The 21,187-nt window shown below is 37.0% G+C and overlaps 1 protein-coding gene and 1 long non-coding RNA gene across 4 annotated transcripts in view; one reads left to right on the top strand and one right to left on the bottom strand.

The window, feature by feature from the left end:
* Window positions 1-275: 275 nt before the first annotated feature.
* On the bottom strand, window positions 276-10,914 carry LOC135154810 (uncharacterized). Its single transcript, XR_010294257.1, has 3 exons — window positions 8,330-10,914; window positions 5,356-5,458; window positions 276-4,794 (listed from the first exon to the last, which is right to left on the bottom strand). It is a non-coding gene; the product is annotated as an uncharacterized LOC135154810 (long non-coding RNA).
* Window positions 10,915-11,160: 246 nt separating this feature from the next.
* Window positions 11,161-21,187, top strand: part of LOC129265668 (uncharacterized) — a 34,837-nt gene continuing 24,810 nt past the window's right edge. For all 3 annotated transcript variants that reach the window (XR_010294255.1, XR_010294256.1, XM_054903636.2), the window contains exons 1-9: window positions 11,161-11,205; window positions 13,162-13,237; window positions 13,884-14,001; window positions 14,485-14,535; window positions 15,639-15,862; window positions 16,505-16,588; window positions 18,345-18,397; window positions 18,819-18,890; window positions 19,347-19,422. Coding sequence is in view for 1 of the 3 variants with exons in the window: in XM_054903636.2 (XP_054759611.2) it covers window positions 13,208-13,237; window positions 13,884-14,001; window positions 14,485-14,535; window positions 15,639-15,862; window positions 16,505-16,588; window positions 18,345-18,397; window positions 18,819-18,890; window positions 19,347-19,422 (708 nt within the window). In the remaining 2 variants the exon portion in view is untranslated. The remainder of the gene's footprint in view (window positions 11,206-13,161; window positions 13,238-13,883; window positions 14,002-14,484; window positions 14,536-15,638; window positions 15,863-16,504; window positions 16,589-18,344; window positions 18,398-18,818; window positions 18,891-19,346; window positions 19,423-21,187) is intronic.

The following is a 21,187-nucleotide window of genomic DNA, read 5'->3' as shown; positions in this document are numbered from 1 at the left end:
TGATACAATTCTGTTTCGTTCCCTCGCAAATCACGATATTTCTGGTTACTTTCACAAGTTGGCGAGACACAACATCGCTTATGCCTTTTTTAAATATTGTTATTTTGGCTGTAGTAAGACAACAAAAGCAATATTTGATAAAACTGTTTGACGACAGATCCACAGGTCAGCTTTTCCCTGTATCAGAGAAAGTCCTGATAAATACATTGAAGTTCCTACATAAAATAATGATATAAAAAACTTTGCTGAGATCAAATTTATTTTTTTTTGTAATAGCTCTTGAATAGCACCCCTCTTTGTCATTTCATGTGAAATATTTTGGTTGTTTCAAAATTTTGATAATTTACAAAATCACCAATCAGCTATTTTTACAATTCTTTTTTTTATTTTTTTTTATTTGGTAAAAACAAAATAGTTTACGGTACAAAAAATTCTAGGGGGTTACTTTTGAAATTCTCTTTATGTTACAATGTTGCAAGCTTGCATTGTAGCTCTGAGCATAAACCAAGATTTTCTGTCCCCATTCTGTTCATTTCAATTGCGATATCACTCCTTAACGAAGACAGAAATTTAAGCATATTCAGCTAGATCTACTACTAGCCAGCTTACTTGAAGTGGTTCTCATCGCAATAAAACTGTAGACTCATGAACCAATCAGAGGCTATAGTCTTCTAATTTAACATTAGTTCTACACTAGCTTCTGTTTTTGTGTAGATCTTGGTCTAGTAGTAGGAGATTACGATTGTACTGAACGGAGGCAGAAAATTCATGTTTGTTATTTTCTTAGCATAGCCTCTACAATAACAGAATGATTTTCTGGTGCATAATTATGCACGTTCGAATACATTACTGGTCGCCAATCAGTCACTCACAAACGCCAGTTCAAGTTAAAAGGCAAAGCCGTGGCCAACTTCAACGTCCTCTAGACTTCTGACCCAGCTGTCACTCATGAACTGTACACATCTCCCCTTGATGATGTATGCTCTCATATCTTCTCAAAGCTAGATTCCCTTCAGCTCTTTCCCCAAGACATCGATTCAATCTTTACCATCTTCATAGAAAACATGCTTTTTCTCTCACTACAATCGCCCAACAAATCTCTATCCATTAAGAAAAGGGGTAAATGGGAATGGTCTGATAAAGTGAACAAAGCATATCGCTCCTTGTTGTTTACCTGGAGAGCATGGAAATCTGCTGGAAAAACCTCAAGGAAAGGACAACAGCCTCAGATCTCAGTATCTTGTATCTAAAAAAGAGTTCCATCAAGTGTTGAGGCAATCCACGGCTGCTTCCAACATGAAAGTAACATGGGACATTGAACAGGCCCACTCTCGCAATGCTTCCATCTTTTACAAGCTGATCAGGATCCAGAAGTCCAACAAGTCCTCTTCTCAAGAACTTGCCTACCTTCAATACAACAAGATATGCTACTCTGGTGATCAGATCATCCAAGGCTGGCACAAGTACTTTACCATGTTGTCTTATCTTTCACCCAACCATCCTGAGCTTCAGCCTGACCCTTGCCAGCCTTCGTGTTCTACACCTCCTTAGTCCTCTTCTGACTATTCTCCTGGCATACCCTCACTCCTGAGCTCTCCCTCATGATAACCTACCCGAGAAGACATTGATGATGCAATAGATCAACTGAAACCCGAGAAAGCTCCTGGCATAGACAACATCTCCACTGAAAATCTCAGAATCCCAATCACTCGCAGACTCCTCCTGCTTTTCTTGCAATCCTGTGTCAATATCAGCCATTTTTCCGCCTTCTTAAAAGATGCCCTCATAATTCACTCCACAAAGGATAGGGAAACCCATTTACGATCCATTCAACTATTGTGGCATCTGTGTCTCTAAACTTCTGGAAAGCATCCTCAAACCGCTCTCTTCTGTATGCATACTAGCCTATAACCTAGGCAGAGGCTGCAGTTATTGTCTTTGCTGTTATGCTGAACACAAGCGATACAGCTGATGTGGCAAAGATTATACGATTACGATTTGTGGCTGCGAAGCAGTTCTCCAAACTCTAAGAAGCTCCTATCAATTTCTCTGTCCAGTCCACTCTGTAAGCTATGTACCAGTGCCATAACCAAACTCTGGAAATCCTTCTGTCTTCCTCGCATGCTTATGGCATGCAACTGCTGAGCTTCTCTGCATCATCCCTCAAAAAAACTTGATTCTGCCCAGCACACTCTCTTCAAGAAGCTTCTTGGTCTTCCCAAAAGTGCCCCTAATATAGCAGTTTTTCACCTAACTGATCTCCTTCATCTCTCAAGAGAGATTGAACTCAACACACTTCTCCTCATTGGCCAACTTCTCAATATCTAAGATCATTCCAGATTTGAGTTCCGCACACTTCTCCATGCTGTCTCTGTCCAAACTCTCACTGTCATGTACTAGACCAAGCTGCTCTCTAAATACAACCTGCCTTTTTGTCTCATCTCTGAGCCATTTACATAATCTAGCTGGAAATCTACCTGCAATAGAGCTATTCTGGATGCTCAGATTGAGGCACGGAATTGCATCAACCCAGGGTGCTACATAGCTTTTTAGAACCACTTGCCCAGTCGGGCAAGTAAATTTTTAAACAGTTGGAATATACTTGCCCAAAAATCTATTTCACTTGCCTGAAAAAATCCTTTAAAAAAAAAGTTTACCTCTTCAAAAGAAAGTTTTGCGATTTTATAAACCATTGACCTTTTCTCTCTTTTGACTGATCTACGTTGTTATTGCATTTCTTTTTCCAAAGTGATTTTATCTTGCTTGCCATGACCAAAATTAGAGTCAATATCCTATCATATTGTATCGACCCTAATTTTGGTCATTCTACTGTGAGAATTTTGCTTGCCCAATTCGAGCAAGTAGTTTTGGTCTTTATTTCAAACCACTTGCCCGACTCTATTAATTACTTGCCCCGGGCAAGTGCTTATGTAGCACCCTGCATCAACCAAATGTCTTCCTTCTTCCTCTGGAGAAACCTTGTAAAGCTTCCCAAGACAAATTATCTCTTTTACCCGTCTTCACTTCCCCCACACCTTCGTGCTGCAGTAATTCTCCGAGCCCAACTGCTCACATCTACCTATCACACTCAGCAACGTTTGGTTACCATCACTCAGCAAAAGCACAGATCCCAGATGCAAGCTATGTGTTCTTGAGGATGAAGACTCTTCATCTCCTTGCCTTTTAGAACATTGCCTCAATCTTATTTGTTTCGCTGAAAACCTTGATCTTCCTGACCATATCATAGCAAACCTATGATGACCCTCTGATCTTTTCAACCTACATCTTCTTCCCCTCTTAGTCATTACCATCTTCTTCCTCCTCCTTTCTGAGCTGTCTTATGGGGTGTTGCAAGAAACTTGCGATTGAACGCAAATCGAACGCAACTCCCAAAATTGAGCGTAAGTCCTCCGATTAAACGCAAATCTGCAATTGAACGCAAGTTACGTTCAATCCTGTTGCAAGAAGAAGTTGCGTTTGATCAATTGAACGTAGATCAAGCGCAAGCCTTGCAATTGATTGCAAATCGAACGTAACTTATGTAAGATTTTGGAGGATGCGCAAAATTTGCGTTCGATTTACGTTCAATTGATTGTCCATAGGCTTGTGTACAAAAAATTCTGCAAATTTTTTTTTTGGTATTTTGTTTTGAAAACTTGTGTAAATTATGCCATTTTCAATTTTCCATGGGGTTTTTTCAAGAAAAACTTGAAATGATGTTATTTTCAATCTTTATAGGCCTCTTCAGCAATTATGCCATTATTTTCATACAATTTCAGTACATTCTCTCCTAATATCATTTTAAAGTGTGTCAATCACCAAAAATATTCTGTTCTTGTTATCAGAGGTCATGGAATATTCAAATTGTGATTTCTGAAATAATTTGTATGAAGAAATGTTGAAGAAATAATAACTCTCCATAGGCACAAAAGCCACTCTTTATTAAAACACTTCATGCACTGGCAAATGCTTATCAATATTTCTGAGCGTTTGCAGTAAATACAACTCAGAATATGTTTTGCAAGAGCACTAAATTGCTTAAATGCTTTCATTCATATATATCATAATGAATAACATGCCCAATTAAGTTATTTTAGTTTGATTTTCAAATAAAACATACATTTCAGGAGATTGCTACACTTCAAAATCTGAAGCTCTCTTGTTTCTCTCTCTTTAATCATGAGATTGCATCGTAGATATATATCACACTTGCATACAGGGATGAGGTCGAGGCTGATTCTTCCGAGTCATGAGGCAGCTTGAGAGAACTTCCCATTGATTCTGTAGTGACTCGGACCAAGGCCAGCAAAATGTTGCCTCGAGGTCAGCAATGACTACATCCCTGCTTGGACTTGAAAAGATCCATTGATCTGTGCACAAAAAAGAACACTGCTCAAGACATTCATTATTGATGGACCTTTATTTTCATTTTTCAATGTTTCTTGCTCCCGAGGAATTACTTCTGAGATTCAGTTATATGAAATAAAATTTCATATCATCTACGTCAAGTGTTTCACCACAGAATGTCTTGTTTGAAATTGATGTGTATCATGCAGAAGACCACAGTCCTTAAGGTTGGCATGAAGAATCCATAGAAGTCCAGTCAGAAAAGCCACAAGCGTCTCTGCCCTAAGGAACAAATCTGGTTTCCAGAAGCAGTCTAATTTGAGATGAATTTGGAGAGCTCCATGGAGTGAAGTTTTTAAACAAGCAACGCCCTCATTTCTGAAGTCCACTCTTATAATGAAGTTACTACAGACAGGAGCAGCTCTGAATTCAGTTCTGATAATCAACCTGTTCATAAAAAATAATAATATGGGAAATAATGCAAGCCCATAACTATACATAGCTTGGGTTAGTTCAAATTTTGTCCTTTCAGTGCAAGAACGCCCTTAGCAAAACATTTTTGTGCATCCATCGGTGCAGAAATTCCCCTATGTCTGCTGGTAAGGGCGTTGTTTGCACCCAAATGATGATATCATAGAGGGATAGTGGCTTACTCCTGAGACCATAGTAATTGGCAATTTGCCATGATGTAATCTAAAAAAGTGTGAACTGATTGTTTTTCCCCAAATAAAAGAATCATGGAAATTAAAATATGCAATAAATTAAATCAATGAAAGCAAAATACACACTTTCATACAGTACACCTTGGATGAGCACAACCACCCCTCCTCTCCCCCCCCCCCCCATCAATGGGATGTCTTCATTGCTGAGAAGTCCAGTCAAGATAGATATTTGTGTTAGCCTTTTTCATTTTGCATTATCCTTGGGTCAATGTGTACAGATTTCACCCCCACCCGCATTACGATCATGGTGAATTATTAATAATAATACAGTTTACATGTAACCAACCATTCAAGAGTTGATCAAATGAATCAATCAGCTGGTTGCAAGAACACACATTGTAGCAGACACAGTTATGGTGGTTCTGAGGTTCCAGACTTCTTTGTCATAACTGTAGTAAGCAATTAAAAGCAAAAAGCAAAGAGATAAAACATATTCATAAAATTAATATACAAGTTAAGCTCAGTTGCCAGTGTGTTAATCATTATAGTAGTCCAAGGGTGTTTTGATTAAAGTCACTTCTGGCCTGGGGAGGGGCACTGGTTCCTCAGCCATGGGCGGCGCAATAAAAAAAATTATGAAATCATACCTTTTGCTTTAATTTACTAAAAAAAGCTCGTAATAGAATGCCAAACTTTGGTGTACATATTCCTTTCTAGAGCAATCCTAACAACTTTACTTTAAAAATTCTGGTATCAAAATAAATTCCTTTCAATTCATGGTTTTTTTTTAAATATTTTTTCTTAACTTCTTAAAAAAAAAATTTTATTGTTATTTTCAAGACAAAGTTCATCAGTGACATTAAATTACTATTGTCAATAAAAAAAAAATTACCCAGTTATGAATATTGACTTTTTACATGTAATCATGTTTTTGTCTGACATGTACTTAAACAAACATAATGTTGCAAAATTTCCTGACCCTGTACCTGGGAATGGCAAATTTAGTATCAAAAGTTGTGTGAGACTTGAAAGTAAAACGTCAGTCAGCGGTGCGGTAATAAAATTTTGAGTCGCAGATTTATTCTGAAAAGTGTCAAGGGGGACCATATGCCCCCCCCCCCCGAGTATTGTGCTTGATGTAAAAAAAAAATCATGATTATGCATTCAATATTAATAATGATGCACCATATGAGACACCCTTTAACTGAAAGCACCTGGAAAAGCATTGTAATCATCCATTAAACAATTTAAAGTGAAAAAAAAATCTGTCATCTATATAGCACCTCATGTGCTTGCATAAAAATCAAGAGTTAGCTACATAGTAGCCCGGGGGGGGGGGGGGGGGTACTCACGAGATAAGGCATATGGGGATATGCCGCAGGAATGGGTCGCCTTTTTTGAAGAAATCCCTAAACATGGCGTATGGTTTTATGCTGGAAAATCCCTAAGCATGGCCCAATTTTTAGATAATGTCCTTAAACATGGGTCCATATTCTACTCCAATGTCTTAGGTGCAAATACAAAATGACCTTACATTTTGGGCGATAACCTTTTTTTTTTTTTTTTGCTTGTCAAGTTTTTCCAGGCGAAAATTTCCCCCCACCCCCTTTGGAAATCCTGGATCCGCCCCTGTAATGAATCCCTAATAATGGGTTTCCTTTTTAGCCAAAATGACCTGTAAATATGGGTACGGGTTTCTAACTTTCAGCCGCACACCTTTGTCCAAACCAAATCTAAGTACCCCCCCCCCCCCGGCATAGTAGATCTACATATTGAATCTAAAAAATAAATCTATTTACATGTATATCTTTTTATATTTATATGAGATGGATATTAAAACTGTGACTCATACGGCACATAATTACAAATCAACGACACAAATAGACTGTCCTTGCAAAGAACCTCTTGTGCAATCTGCCCGTAAGAAATTTAAAAAAGAGCCCTGGGCGGGCAACATCCTATTCAATGTTAAAACTTCCCCAAGAATGAGGCAGATGTGGCCAATAGATTCTGAAAAGTAGCCCAATACATGTAGCCTCTTTTTTTTTTTTCTTGTCTGGCGAGACGTACAGAGTCTGGAGAACCCCCCCCCCCCCCCCAAATAAAAATAAAAAAATAATAATAATAAATAGACAAAAGTCGAAACAGCTAAATTTTCACTTTATCCCAGGCCAGGCCAAGGAAAGTCATAAAAAGGGAGGTTAACGGTAGACCTCAATGGAAGTTCGTGCAGGCTCCACTTCACTACCGCTACACTACGCTCCACCTACCCAAACTTTGAGACCGTGAACTCTATCTGATATTCCGATATTTTATGGAGGGAAAATATAAAATTCATGCAACATCACGATCTTTAAAAACAATTAAATTTAATATTCTTACTTTACACCAAGTTTCACTTCTTTTCCATGCTTCTATCAGTCTAAAAATGGGTGATTTAGAGCCAACATGAAGTTCCTCACACGTATAAATAATTCGCTGCCGATTTCAAAACATTGCATGCACGCGCGATACTGCAGCGAATTATTTATTTGTGTGAGGAACGTCATGTTGGCTCTAAATCACCAATTTTGAGACTGATAGAAGCATGGAAAAGTGAAATTTGGTGTAAAGTAAGAATATTAGTTTTAATTGTTTTTAAAGATCGTGATGTTGCATGAATTTTATATTCCCCCCCCCCATAAAATCCCACCTTTGTCACTCGGAATATGAGATAGAGTTCAGTCTCGAAGTTCGGGTAGGTGAAGCGTAGTGTAGCGGTAGTGAAGTGGAGTAGGGCCTGCACGAACTTCGCTCGAGGTAACGTTAGACAGGCTCTGAAAAAAAGAGAGACAAATGGAGAGGAATTTTTTTTGTGTGGAAATGTCTAGCATGATCTAGTCTAGACTGTAAATATGGAAGTCTAGTTTAATTTCTATTTACTGGATGGCTATTCGCCGTTGAAACCGATAAAACTTAAAAAATCATTTGAAATAGGAACAAAAATAATCTTTAAAGGTCATTTTCGATGTTTCATACATAATTAGAGCCTACACATTTACTTGCTTCTGGGTGATTTTTATCAGCACTGCAACGGCAATGACCTGCCGTGTTGTTGATACAACCGTGCATTACCGACACAAAAAGTCAAGTGTGGGACTGGGATTGAAATTGTAGGGTAGAAAATTTGTTGAAGGTGAAATTTCGACCGGCGATAAAGACCCATTTTCACTTTTTTCAAAATATTTTTTTCCCCTGGCATAGGTCTAAAATATATAAATTCTCTAAAAACATACATAATGGAGAAAGAATTGTCTGAAAAATGAATATTTTCTACTTACTCTCTTCCACAAACAGGATTGTTGCAAGCCATTATTTTTCTTTTTCGGCTAGTCTTGTGATGCAGACCCTGTTTACAGCTGCAAATCGTCTGCAGATCAGCTGCAACTTGCGTTCAATCGCAAGCCTTTTTCTTGCAACGCAAATTGGCGATTGATTGCTAGTTGCAGTCGATCGGAATCGGCTGCAAAGTTGCAGTCGATTTGCAATCAATTGCAACGTAACTTTCTTGCAACACCCCATTAGTGTCTATACTCTATGCTTGAAATATATATTTTGAAATTCACCTTGTTCATTTGTTCGGCAACATCGACTGGAAAGGCTGCTCAGAAGCTTCACATTTTCAACCAACTGCAGTTTTCCGCCGATCTTCGCACCTTGAACTTGAAGTAAGGGAATCTACAAGTACAAGTTCACTTTTCTTTTCTGAAAGTGATGACATTGTTGTCGTTCCACTTTTTATGCCATTCTTTCTGGCTCTGCTCTAATGTTGTAAGTTAGAGCAATTAAGGGATCGGAGTTCACATTGGAAGTTTTGCTCCTAAATTCGAAATCGGTTTAGATATCGGATAGGCAGATATTCAAAAACAAAAAAATACATTAAAATTTGTGGGTGGCCGGCACACAGACAAATGCTGCAAGCTACAATGAGGACAGAATTTGTTTTGATCTCCGACAAAAGCTGAGGAGGAAGATGATGATTTGTTTTGATCTTCGACATAATTGGAGGAAGGAGAAGAAGATAATGATGATGCAGTGCGCGACACTACCGCCGATCAGCGATAGTCCTCTTCTCTACAACATGGTTATGATTTAGGAGGTAATCGTAAACTCTTAGAGGTCGCATTACTTCCGGAAATAGACGCACTACAATCTGAAGTTGTTTCCGATGATATTCACCTTCTCTACTACATCATGGTGATTGCAGAGGCAGTTGTAAACTCTTAGAGAACGCATGACCTACCAAAATAGACGCACTACTATCCGAAGTTGTTTACGATTATATTCACCTTCTCTACAACATCATGGTGATTGCGAAGGTAGTCGTAAACTTGTCGCAGCTAGAGCTCATTCCTAAGGAATCTATTTTAAATCGCCTAAATTCAACACCTAAATTCAGAATATTTTTAAAAACATGTTCCACCAATCGGTCATTATTCTGTTGGAGACTTGTGTTCAATTTTATTTGCATTTGCGATAGAGTCAGGCCTCAGGAAGATGTGTCTTTTATATTTCTTCTACTTCTAGGAGAGCAAGAGATCATTGCTACTAATAACTCTAAATTGCTAGCTCCTTAAAACACGTCTAATACATTATCGCGCATGTCAGCGTGTTCAACTAAATTTTATTTGCCTCCGCTTAAGTTCAAAACAAATCATCATCTTCTTCTTCTTCGTCTGATTATGTCGGAGATAAAAACAAATCATCATCTTCTTCCTCCGCTTACATCGGAGATGAAAACAAATCATCATCTCCTCCTCCTCTTATATCGGAGATCAAAACAAATCATAATTTTCTTCTCCTTTATCTTCTTTTCCTTCCACCGCGTTTATCAGAGATCAAAACAAATCATCAGCGCATTTTGACGACCAACATGAGGACTTCGCTCGGAGCTTGTTCATTAACAGGAATAGCGCTCCGCCGCAATGCATGTGGCCACACGTTTTTTGTCTTGTTATATTTTGGTTGTCCTGATCTGATTTTTTTTCCCACTCGTCAAAAATCTGAGTTCGGAAAAATGTAGAAAAAAGGGAAAAATCAGATCGGATCAGGAATTGCAATAAAAATCGGTTACAACATTACTCTTGTAGATACTAGATTGAAGAGCGCCAACCCATCTCCAACACCAACAACCAACCCTCTGCTCTCACTCTAGCGGCTGACACTTACTTACTTCAAAGTTCACTTCACTTGCCCTTCATTCATGCCCTTGTTTTTTTGTTTTCAATGGACATGCTTGATGATATCGATCAATTAGCAAGTTACTAGTCTAGACAAGATTCATGCAAATGATAAGAATAAAAATTGGAGCATATCAGACAATGATTAGCAATCTCGACCTAAATGTTAGTTAGGCTAGAATTCTCATTTGTTGATTTGAACACTCACTCAGCTCACGGCATAGATGATCTATTAGTACGTTAACAATTTTATTATTGCAATAGTGATCACATCACTTCAGCTCAGTCAACACCACTGGCAGTGCCAGTGGCATGCACTCTGCACTCTCCCGGCCCAGCCCAGCGCCCATTGACTAAACACGCAAAACATTTCGTGAAATATGCGATGTATTCCTACAAAGTTGTCTACTTTACCATGATTATTTTCCTCTAGAAGTCTCACAGATGATTTACTTGGTGTTTATCTTTACTGGTACAAATTCTCCTTCTTGGTCCTTCAGGAAATATTGAAAAATCGGTAAATTACATGTTTTACATAGGGTTTACCAGCCGGGATCAACAGGAGAATCCGCATCTGAAAATCTAGCGGTAATCGTCGTTGAATTATATGCAGTGCATGTATGCAGCGGCTGTATACGTTTACACACACAGCTGAGACTTGAAACAACATCTCTTTTCACAGGGGGTCCTCGTACATCATTGGCTAGATGTCACGTGGTATAAGGCGAGTCGATTTATAACGGGGTCAATTTTGAAACTGTCATTAGAAATATGACAAAAGTATGAAATAATTTTTCCTTGTAATCCATATGATAATAATATACTACTTATTTTCTTTTGATACTAGTTTTAAAATAGTTTTAGATTCTAAAATTATTTTTATTATTTCATAGTAATTGTCCCATGTTTCATTACTTCCCCTGATAATAATTGATTGTCAAAATACGGTACCTGTCAAGAACATGTGTGTGTGAACTGTGAGTATTTGCTCCCTTTATTTACGGATATTTTGGCTAAAGAAAATTACAAACATGCATAGTTTGTGTCTTAGAATATGGACTATCTCTTCAGAAAAGCATCTGTCGTTTATTATTGCATATATTCAATTCATTTTCGGCTTTTTTGTGTGCAATGCAATGTAGGCAAGTTCTAGAACGAAAAGGGCAAGAAATAATATGCAAATTAGATCACACAGAATTCAAAATTAGTTTTTAGCCAGACAGACAGTGTATTACTATTAGAATGTTGTATTTATTTTCATGTTTTTATTGACTTTTACTGATCGATTTCATGTCTTTGTTGTTCATTTAATGCTAATTGATTTGATATATTTTCAGAATACTATTTTTATATGATTGGTTGTTGATTTAAAAAACAGGATGGTTCTCCAGAAAAAAGCAGTTCTTGAATGTAGAATGTATTATAATGTTGGTCCCTTTTTCTGATCAGCTGTGCACAGAAAACAAAAGCATAAAAAGCTAATGCAGCTCCAGGGCAGGCAAGTTAGTAAAAAAAAAAAGGGGGGGTGGTAAACCTGGGTTTGGGGGACTTTTGCACCTGTCCCATAGGCATAAGTGACCACTAACTTCACCAAACCTATCCAAGCATAATTTATAGGTCTAGATTCTACATGTATATCACATAGCCATAGGCGGATCCAGGGGGGCCCGGGCCCCCCCCCCATTGGCGGAGCACAAAAAAGGGGGGAAACATAAGAGGACGAAGACGATTGAATGAACTAAGATGAGGGGAAGACTTGGAAAATGATCTTTAAACAAATCTTTTATGTCCCTATGTAAAATTTTCGCGCTCGCATTGCCTTTTAGGTGATTTATCTTGCTCAATATGGAGCTTAAAATATCAAATTTTGAACTCAATATACCAAACATATTTCAGCTCGGAAATCAAACTTTCATTATTTTGTTTGATTTACAAATTGATTTTTAAAAATTGCTCTGTAAAATTTTTTGTTTTATGGTCTGAAAATAAACATTTTCTGCTCGCGCTGCGTGCTCGCAAAATTTGATTTGTCAGGTATGGGAGACCGGGGTTAGTTGAAACCATAGAGATGCGTTATTAGTATACATCTCTATGGTTGAAACATTGTAATTTTCTTTAACATCTTTAAATAAGTTTCTGCAATACTGCCCTCAATTTATTGTCATTATCAACAGCCATCCACCATATACAGACAACACATGTGCAACAAGGCTGGTGAAGTTAGAAAGTAATTTTTGTTTTTTGACCTTCTGAGTAATTTTTTCTCTTTCAGAAATGTTTTATTATCTCAGAGAAGTTTATAGATCAAGTTGGCCAGTTTGGGGGTATAATAGACACTTGTACCAAGCTACAAAATGACGTTATTAATGGAATTAATGATATATGGAATTCTTGTCCCAATCAAAGTTTTATCAAATTCAAAGAATTTCAAAGAAAAAGTGAAGGCTAGATTTTGGGGCATCAACTCTGAAGCAGCTACCAGCTGTATACCCAGTGGTTGTGTGCGGAGGGGTTGGGTGTCCGGACGCATGATGTTTTACTCTCAATATTGAAAAGTTTACAGGCAATGTCTTTAGTTTGATTTTTTTAGCACAGAATGTAAGAAAATATGATAAAGAACAAATATTGATGGTGATAAGAACTATTCAACATATATTTTTGGCTTACTCCTGGGTTGAAAAAAAACAAGGCTTCATTTCTGTTAGGTGTCCGGACACCCAACCCCCCATCCTACTATCAAATATCATTTCTTGTATCCTTACTTTTCATATTTCATTTTGTTTCTAAAGAAAATTTGTCAGCAAGAAATTATAATGATATTTGTGAATTTTTCACAACTGGGGAATGTATTCAAATTGGGCAGGTTCAAATTCAAAACACAGTCAACAAGAAGATTATCGACCTATGACAATGTTATTTTTCCCCTCTGTTAGATGTAACAAGTGAAAGTCTACCCCTGTCACTATTGAGCTGAACAAGATGGCGGTTCTCTCACAAGTTTGCATTGAAGTAAGTTTTCAACTTTTCAATTTACAAGATAAGATAGTTTTGTCATTCTGTGCCAAGTACCAATTTGTTTTTTTTCTGGAGAAAGGGTAACATACTTGCCTAATATTATCATAAACAGGAACTTTTCTTTATTTATGTTTGGGGTGAATTTAAAGGAAGAGGTCTTTCAGTTTTTGAAATGTTCTTTATTAATATTTGACATTTTTGCCACTTTCATTTCTCAATACACCCCACCTTGCCCCTGATAATAGTTGACATTTTCACCAAAATAACCCTTGCAAATAAGTAGGCTGAAATAATTTTATAGCGTCAGTGATGCACCTCTGTTAGAGCCATATCTTTAACATCAAATTCATGGCATCGTCTTTTCCCATGAGTGTTTCCCACAAGGGATTCTACCACAGAACCTTTGAGCTTCCAGGATTCTGGCCACGGAGGACATTGTGTACACTTTATGTACACTTAACTTAATGTTGTAAATTTTTCAGTTGTGGACACCCCCCCCCCCCCCCCCGACCAAAGTCATTTAAATTTTGATTTGTAGGTCGGTCTGTCTCTACCACTCCCCCCCCCCATCATTTCACTTGCTCTCTCTTTATTTATCTCCTATCTCTGATATCTTTTCTCTTTTTCATTGTAAATTTAGATACTGGAGTGTGTACTGACCCATCGGGCAACATTCAAGTCCATTGGGCACTCTGCTGAAGATGTGTTGGATGTGAGATTTAGCAGAAGTGAAAACACTGGGTGCAATAATGTGAATTGTAAGTGACATTTATTCAGTCCTTCAATGCTTATTTTTTTACTGCTAAAATCTGATCATCTAGGAGTGGGAGCAATGATCTCTATTACACTATGTATTCAAAGATAAAGGGTGAGAATTTGATGAGCATTGAATACTCCATTGAAAATTTTATGTTTTTAAAAATCTATTTAGGCCTAGATATGTTCGTATTTCACCAGGATAACTCATTAAACAAAAGTCAATCTTCCATGTAAAAAAAGGAAAAAATCTATTATTTCTCATTCTTTCCAGTGAACAGTGAGTAAGGCTTTGTCACAATGAATGGATGATGACCTGTCAAAGCCCATTCTTCTGTGTGTATTATACAGTATATGAAATAAAATGAATTTTAGTTTTCTAAAATTGCTTAAGAATCCATCCAAGATTAAAATTCATTTTCCAGGTGCTTGTATTAGCCTTTTTCATTGTTTTTTTTCTTTTCATGATCTCTGCTCTCTTGCAGTCAAAGTCCAGGGAACATGGACGAGTTTGCTGTCTTGCAAAGGTGTATTAGGTGAGATTTTACTATTTTCTAAAGTTTCTTGAATATTGTTTGTGGCACCTCATTTGGCAACTTTAGAAGAGATGATTGCCCCAAAGTATTCAATTTGGGAATTTTAGGGGCGATTTGTCATTCTGTCATTTGGGCAGAATTGCCCGTTGCCCTCGAGGATTTCCTATATACGTGGCCGTCACTTGTTACATTAATGATCATTCATTGGAATGGTTTTTCTTTTGATGATTGTGTATTCTGTCCAAACAGGTGGTTGTCAATTAGAGATGTAGTCGAGTCATGAGCATGGCCCTTGGAAGCGGGGGTGCTGGGGGTCGAATCCCGGACTTTCAAATGCCTAGTCAGTCGCCGGGGGGGGGGGGGGGTGCTGCGTGCATTATTCTCCATAGGCCGCACCCCCTGGAATTCTGGAAGATGTGAAAAATGGAGAAGTGTAATTAAAATGACTTCTTTCATTCTATATTGAAAACCTTTTTTTTTCCTTGTTATATTTGCATCAGCAACCCCATCTAAAAAAATTGTTCCCAGGTGGATGTTTCATAAAGCTGTTCGTAAGTTAAGAGCGACTTTAAGAATGACTGGTGATACTTTCTTGTGGTAAATGGTATATTCATTGGCGATGGTTTGGCACGTAAGAAAGGTTCACCAGTCGTTCTTAAAGTCGCTCTTAACTTACGAACAGCTTTATGAAACGCCCCCCTGGGCCCTGATCACGAGACTACTGGAAAAACCTTCTCTGTAGACCTTTTACATGTGATTCGGCCCAAGGCAAAGGCTGGCACAATGTGGCCTTCTTCTTCTTCTTCTGGAAACAGTACAGTCCACCGTCTGGTGTATTGTCGTACTGGTGAAGTGCAGCGTGCAAGTGTATGTACATTATTTGATAAAAAATTGCTTACAGCGTGCAAGTAAAAACAACCACCGTTATTAACGGAGCTGGGTCTTTTGTACCTCTTGTTTAAAGATGTGTAGAGAGGTACAATTAACTGTGCTGTTGGGGAGGGAGTTCCAAAGTCTTATCGAATCTGGGAAGAAGCTTGACTGCATCCTTGTCTAGTTTATCATGGGCTATGTATTTTTGTATCACCCTTCTGTCCAAACAGATGGTTGTCCAAGTTTGGCGTCAGTTCTTGATGAGGGTGTTCCCATGACTACGGGAGAGACCGAAGCTAGTGGTGATGCTGCCTGTATGAGATACATAGCAGTGAACCGGTCAAAAGAAGATAGGTACACCATTACCATGCAAAGTGGACGACTCGATGTCTGTCATGAGGAAGCTGGTCTAGCTGTAGAGAATACACAAACCGATGTCACCATTACATTGAAAGTGAGTTGATATCTTTGATACTATTGTATTCAGTAGCCCTGTGTAGATAGATGGTGTTAGATGTATTATTTTAGCTATCCATGGTGTGGTGCAAAATTATACACTGAAAATACTAATTGATTCTGATTCAGTATATTTATGTTCTGCATTTTCTTGATGGTCTTAAATTTACATATTTTCTGTAAGTTTTATTTTTTTCTAACATTGTCAAACTATTAACTTCTTTTTAAAAAGAAAAGTTAGCAGGTGAGAATTAGAATTCGAAATATTCTGAATTCCCCCTCCCTCCCCCACAAAAAAAAGAAATTGTAAAAATTTCTGTGTGCCAAAATATTTTTAGTCCAATAATACTTGTGCTGACTTCCTATCCTCAAACTATTCTAAAAATCAGTGCAATGTAGAAGACTCTTTGTCGGGTTTCAGACCTTGTGTATCGATGCTCAATTTGTTTTGATAAGAATTTATATTTCTCAAAACCATCTTGGTAATATGCAACAATATTTTGATACCAGAAAGTTGTGATTCTCTACAGGTTTACCAAGATATATGTTTGAAAATTGTATGCAAAGTATTAAGACATATTTCTTATGCCCTTCATTCACTTTCTCTTTCTCTATATGTTACATCCCCTTTTATCTTCAGTGTCCAAGTACAATGGAAGAACTTGCAAAGTGTTGCTTAGATGTGAGGAATTTCTTGTTCAAGTTCAAGCTGGTTCATCCATTGGTAATTCAAAGGTCAAGTCCAGCCCAGAAATATGTTGATTTGAATAAATAGAGAAAAATCAAACTAGCAAAACGCTGAAAATTTCATCAAAATCGGATGTAAAATAAGAAAGTTATGACACTTTAAAGTGTTGCTTGTGAAATTAAGCAGAACTGTCGTAACTTTCTTATTTTACATCCGATTTTGATTAAATTTTCAGTGTTATGCTTGTCAGATTTTTCTCTCTTTATTCAAATCAACTTTTTGTTGGGGTGGACTTGTCCTTGAAGAAGCTCTTCCCACATTCTCACCAGTAGTGTAGATTTCCCAGCATTCACATAGTGATTTTTCAGTACCCCTTTTTTTTATCAATCACTAGCAGATGCAACGATGATTCGGGTAAATGTCTACAGTTCGATACAGGCAAAAAATTAAGTTTAATTTTCAGGGGCTACTTTTGACAACCTACAGCCTAAATCTGCAATATTTGATAAGCTTTAACATTGCAGTGAATGGGATTCCAGCACTCTTTTTTTATTTTCCACCGCTCTTTTTGAGCATTTCAGGGGAGAAATCGTCTGAGCCCCTTGAAATTTTTCCCCTAGTTTGACAGTCGACTTAAGGGGAAAAGATATCACAATGAGGTACAAACTTTGTATGAATATAGCTATCTATGGTTTTGTGTAGCCTCCAAATATATAGTATGATAGCCAACTTGAGGGGAAAGGGAATATCCCATCATCTTGTCTTTGTCTTGATACTGGCTCACCGGAAAAAAAAAAGAGATACATATAGACCAATTTTTAGAATCTACCAAACCCCGAATCACATGGACCTATCCACGGAGGATTATTCTATTGTTACTGGGGGTGCTGAGCATTGTCACAGCACCCCCAGTAACTATAGATAATCCTCCGTGGATAGGTTCATGGCGAATCAGGCTACATATCATGGATCACTTTGTTTATATCAGATAGGTGAGTGGTAGAGGACATGGCATTTAGATATCTTCAGAAAATTTCAGTCTTCTGCCTTTTCATGAAATATAGGCGGTTTCAAACCGCCTCGATCACAAGAATCCCCGTTAAATTATGAGAACATTTTTAGGCTAAAAAATACCCATTAATTATTCCTGCATTCACACCGCCCCGAAACATACCCTTTGGGATAAATTCCTGAAGTTAGGAGCATGCGCAGTATGGTCTAATAAGCAGGCAAGGCGCGAGATTCAAAACCACTAGCCCAGCAGCCACCCACGGCGCCCGCGCCCAACGACACGCTGGGCTAAAAGTTCCCGTAAATTGCTTTCACATTGCCAAAATACCTGCGACCTTGGAAAAATCCCCGCGAAAGTTCTCGTAATTTCGCCAAGTACCTACAATTTAGCGGGTATTTTCTTTTGGGGAAATTACGCGTAGTTTGCTTTCACATTACCAAAATACCTGGTATTTTCTGATCGGGGTAAATTTCCCGATCAGAGAATACCTGGAACTGACAAACTTCGAGGCGGTCTGAAACCACCCAGTGTAAGTCTTATGATAGGTTGTATCTTTTTTTTTAATTTTTTTTTTTTAAAGAACATTAGCCATTAGAGTGACTTTGCTCCTCTAAAACTGTTCATTAATTAGTAATGTATGAAAAAAAGGGATTAAAGAGCTTTGATATGATATGTATTCTGGCAAAGTAGCAAACCTTTCCCAGTAATTCGCCTACTAGATGATTTTCTTTAGCATTTATTTGTATTTTAATTTGTCTTTCTATCTTTCTTTCTTGACAGATTGCAGTTGGACTTTCTTCAAAATGTGACAAGCTGGATTTCAAGAACTTTGAGTATGATTGAATTTTATTTACTTTTTGATATTCACCCCAAAAATACCCCCAAAATGATATAGGACAGACTGATGAACAGAAAATTGGGCACCATGGAATACAAATTATTAATAATTGCCTAGAATTTTCTTTATGTTTAAAAGGAAATTCTGCGCGATTATTATAACTTTTAACTATGGTGTGCAATTTCTCGAATAGAATAGTATGAAACAAGCAAAAGAAAAAAACAATTCATTTAGGACAAGTGTAGAATTTTGATAAGGAACTTCAGTCATGTATCTTGTTATATCAACCATTTATGCATATGATTAATTGTGGGAAAAACATATATGTGATTTTTGTTTTATTACAATTTCTCTTATATATTTATTTTTGTTTTTGTATAATGTATTGGCTTACTGATTTTATATTTTATTTGCAGGGAAAGGAAAATTGAATTTGCTTCAATTTGCCATGGAATAGACATTATCACTGACCCAAGATATTTCTTAATGTGAGTATTATTACAGTGTTTTGATTTGTATATTATAAATTAGATGTTTATGTTCAACTTGAAAAAAAAAAAAAATTTGGATTTACTTTAAATCCTGTTTCAACAGGTAATGGATTTCTGTTTGATATTTCTCTTTCAGATACATTATATGAATTTTTCAATCAACCAATTTGATGAATAGTTCTATATATATCAGATAGATGATCTTAGTAATTTTCTAGAAAAGATAAAAAAAAAGGGTCCTGACAACATTAATATCTACTTTGAAAGAACAAGGTCTGTTTTTAACCAGTGTTTGTTACAGTGTTATATTTGGTTTTTGTTTTGTTAAGTATGAAAGCAATTGTTTTTTGCTCATAAAATAGTTTGTGTTTTGTTGTTCAATGTTGACTTTTTCAATTTGGTTAGAAGGTATAATCTAACAATGTTGTTTTACACTTTACATTTTCAAAACAGTTATCTTTTGTTGGTTTTTCAATATTTCATCTTTCCTGGAAGTTGGCTTGTTTGTGGCATTGGACCGATGAGATGGGTAAGAATATTTTGTATACTGCCCTCTATTGGTGGTATTTATGAATTGATATTAAAAAAAGATCAACGTGCATGTGAACTAAACTAATAGGCGATTATTTTGACTTATGGAAGGTTATTGTACAGAGTCTGATGTTTGTGTGAAATGCTGCCATCTTGTGGCAACTTCTGACCTAATGGTAGACTCTTACAAGAACTACAAATATACTATACTTATATACACTATTTGATGTTAAATAATATCCTAAATGCCAGCTGTGCTGAGGATTACCTGTATAATCTTTTGAGATGATTTCTACTACTGGAAGAACTTTGAAAGTTATTGGAAAACAATAATATTTTACATTCCTGCATGTGATATTTTAATGATTCTTTTCTCCTCTTTTTAATAGTTCTCATTCAAAATCATCAAAATGTGAGATTTTGTAATACTTGATAAAATAGTTAAATGGTAATTAAACCATTTTAACCCACCATGTATTCAATGTTTGAATTCATTCTCTTTTTTCAAAATATGGATGTTATTGTTTCATTTATAGTATAAAAAAAAGAAGATCAACAAAAGTAAGGTACATGAAATTATATTTCATCTTCATTATTATGAATGTGTGTTTTCACATAATTAATTCTAATATATACGGATGGAAAGGGTGATATGTATTAATTGTATTTAAAAAAAATTTATGTATAAGTTCTTTACAAATAAATAAAATAAACTTGTAGAATTATGTGAAATCCATCCACGGTATTTAAACTTTCAGGAGGAAATTTTCTTATTCATTTTATGAATATTTCGGTTTGTATTTCATAGGATTGCTTTTTCTTAACAAATAATCAAGTCTCTAACCATCTCCTATTTTACAAATAGTAGCTATTTGTTTTAATCTTCGAATGACCATGTTTAGTAAAGGGTATTCCATTTAATAGAGCTTAAGTACTGGATATAAGTTTCTGAGAAAACTGAATTATATATGGCACTCTTTCTTTGTCCTGGGCACTTGAATTAACTCCTAAGTGAAAAATAAAAGCCCGCAAAATGCATCCTGATCACTAGTTTACATTGTTATTACATTTAATTGTTTAATTGACCATAAATACTGCCTGTTTTCGCAAGCCGAACACGATCTTACGATAAGGAGGGAAGCGAATTAGAGCCTTCCCCCAAGAGGACGGCCGGTTGAGCCACGCATCCTCCATGGAGAATAGCAAGAGGCCCACCCGTTGTTATTCGTGCACCTCCTATGAAAGCAGCGCACCGATCGCACCGTGCAAATCAGCCATTGTGTGCATGATCTCATAATATCCTCCGCGGTCTATCGGGGGATACAGGAGATATGCCACATGAGTAATAGCGTCTTTAACAGATCAGCACCCGGCCCGCTCCTAATGAAGGTTATTTTCAGGCGCTAGGGGGAATATCGGGGGATGAGGGAAAACAATGATTCACAGGCAGTTTGATTGTTTCCTCTTTCTTAAGTCCAAGGACGGGATATCTTGTCTTCTCCATTGTATCCCGCAGTAGCTGGTGTATTATCCCTCGACTTATCCCAGACAAGGAGGATTATTTATAAACACTGGTGCTGATGGAAACGAAAAACGATACAAGCAACAATTCTAAAAGCCTTCGCATTTCCACAGAAATTTGTCAGGAGGCTGAGACAAGTGAAATCATTGTTTATGGCCTTCGCAGGCATTGAAATGCTAGATATACAGGATGAGAATTAGTGCCAAAGATTCAGTCTGTTATGAAAAGAGAGATAGGAGAA

This window comes from Lytechinus pictus, chromosome 7 (genome assembly GCF_037042905.1).
Source record: "Lytechinus pictus isolate F3 Inbred chromosome 7, Lp3.0, whole genome shotgun sequence".
Classification (NCBI taxonomy): Eukaryota; Metazoa; Echinodermata; class Echinoidea; order Temnopleuroida; family Toxopneustidae; genus Lytechinus; species Lytechinus pictus.
Note: the sequence above shows the minus strand (reverse complement) of the source record. Positions and strands in the feature narration are given on the sequence as shown.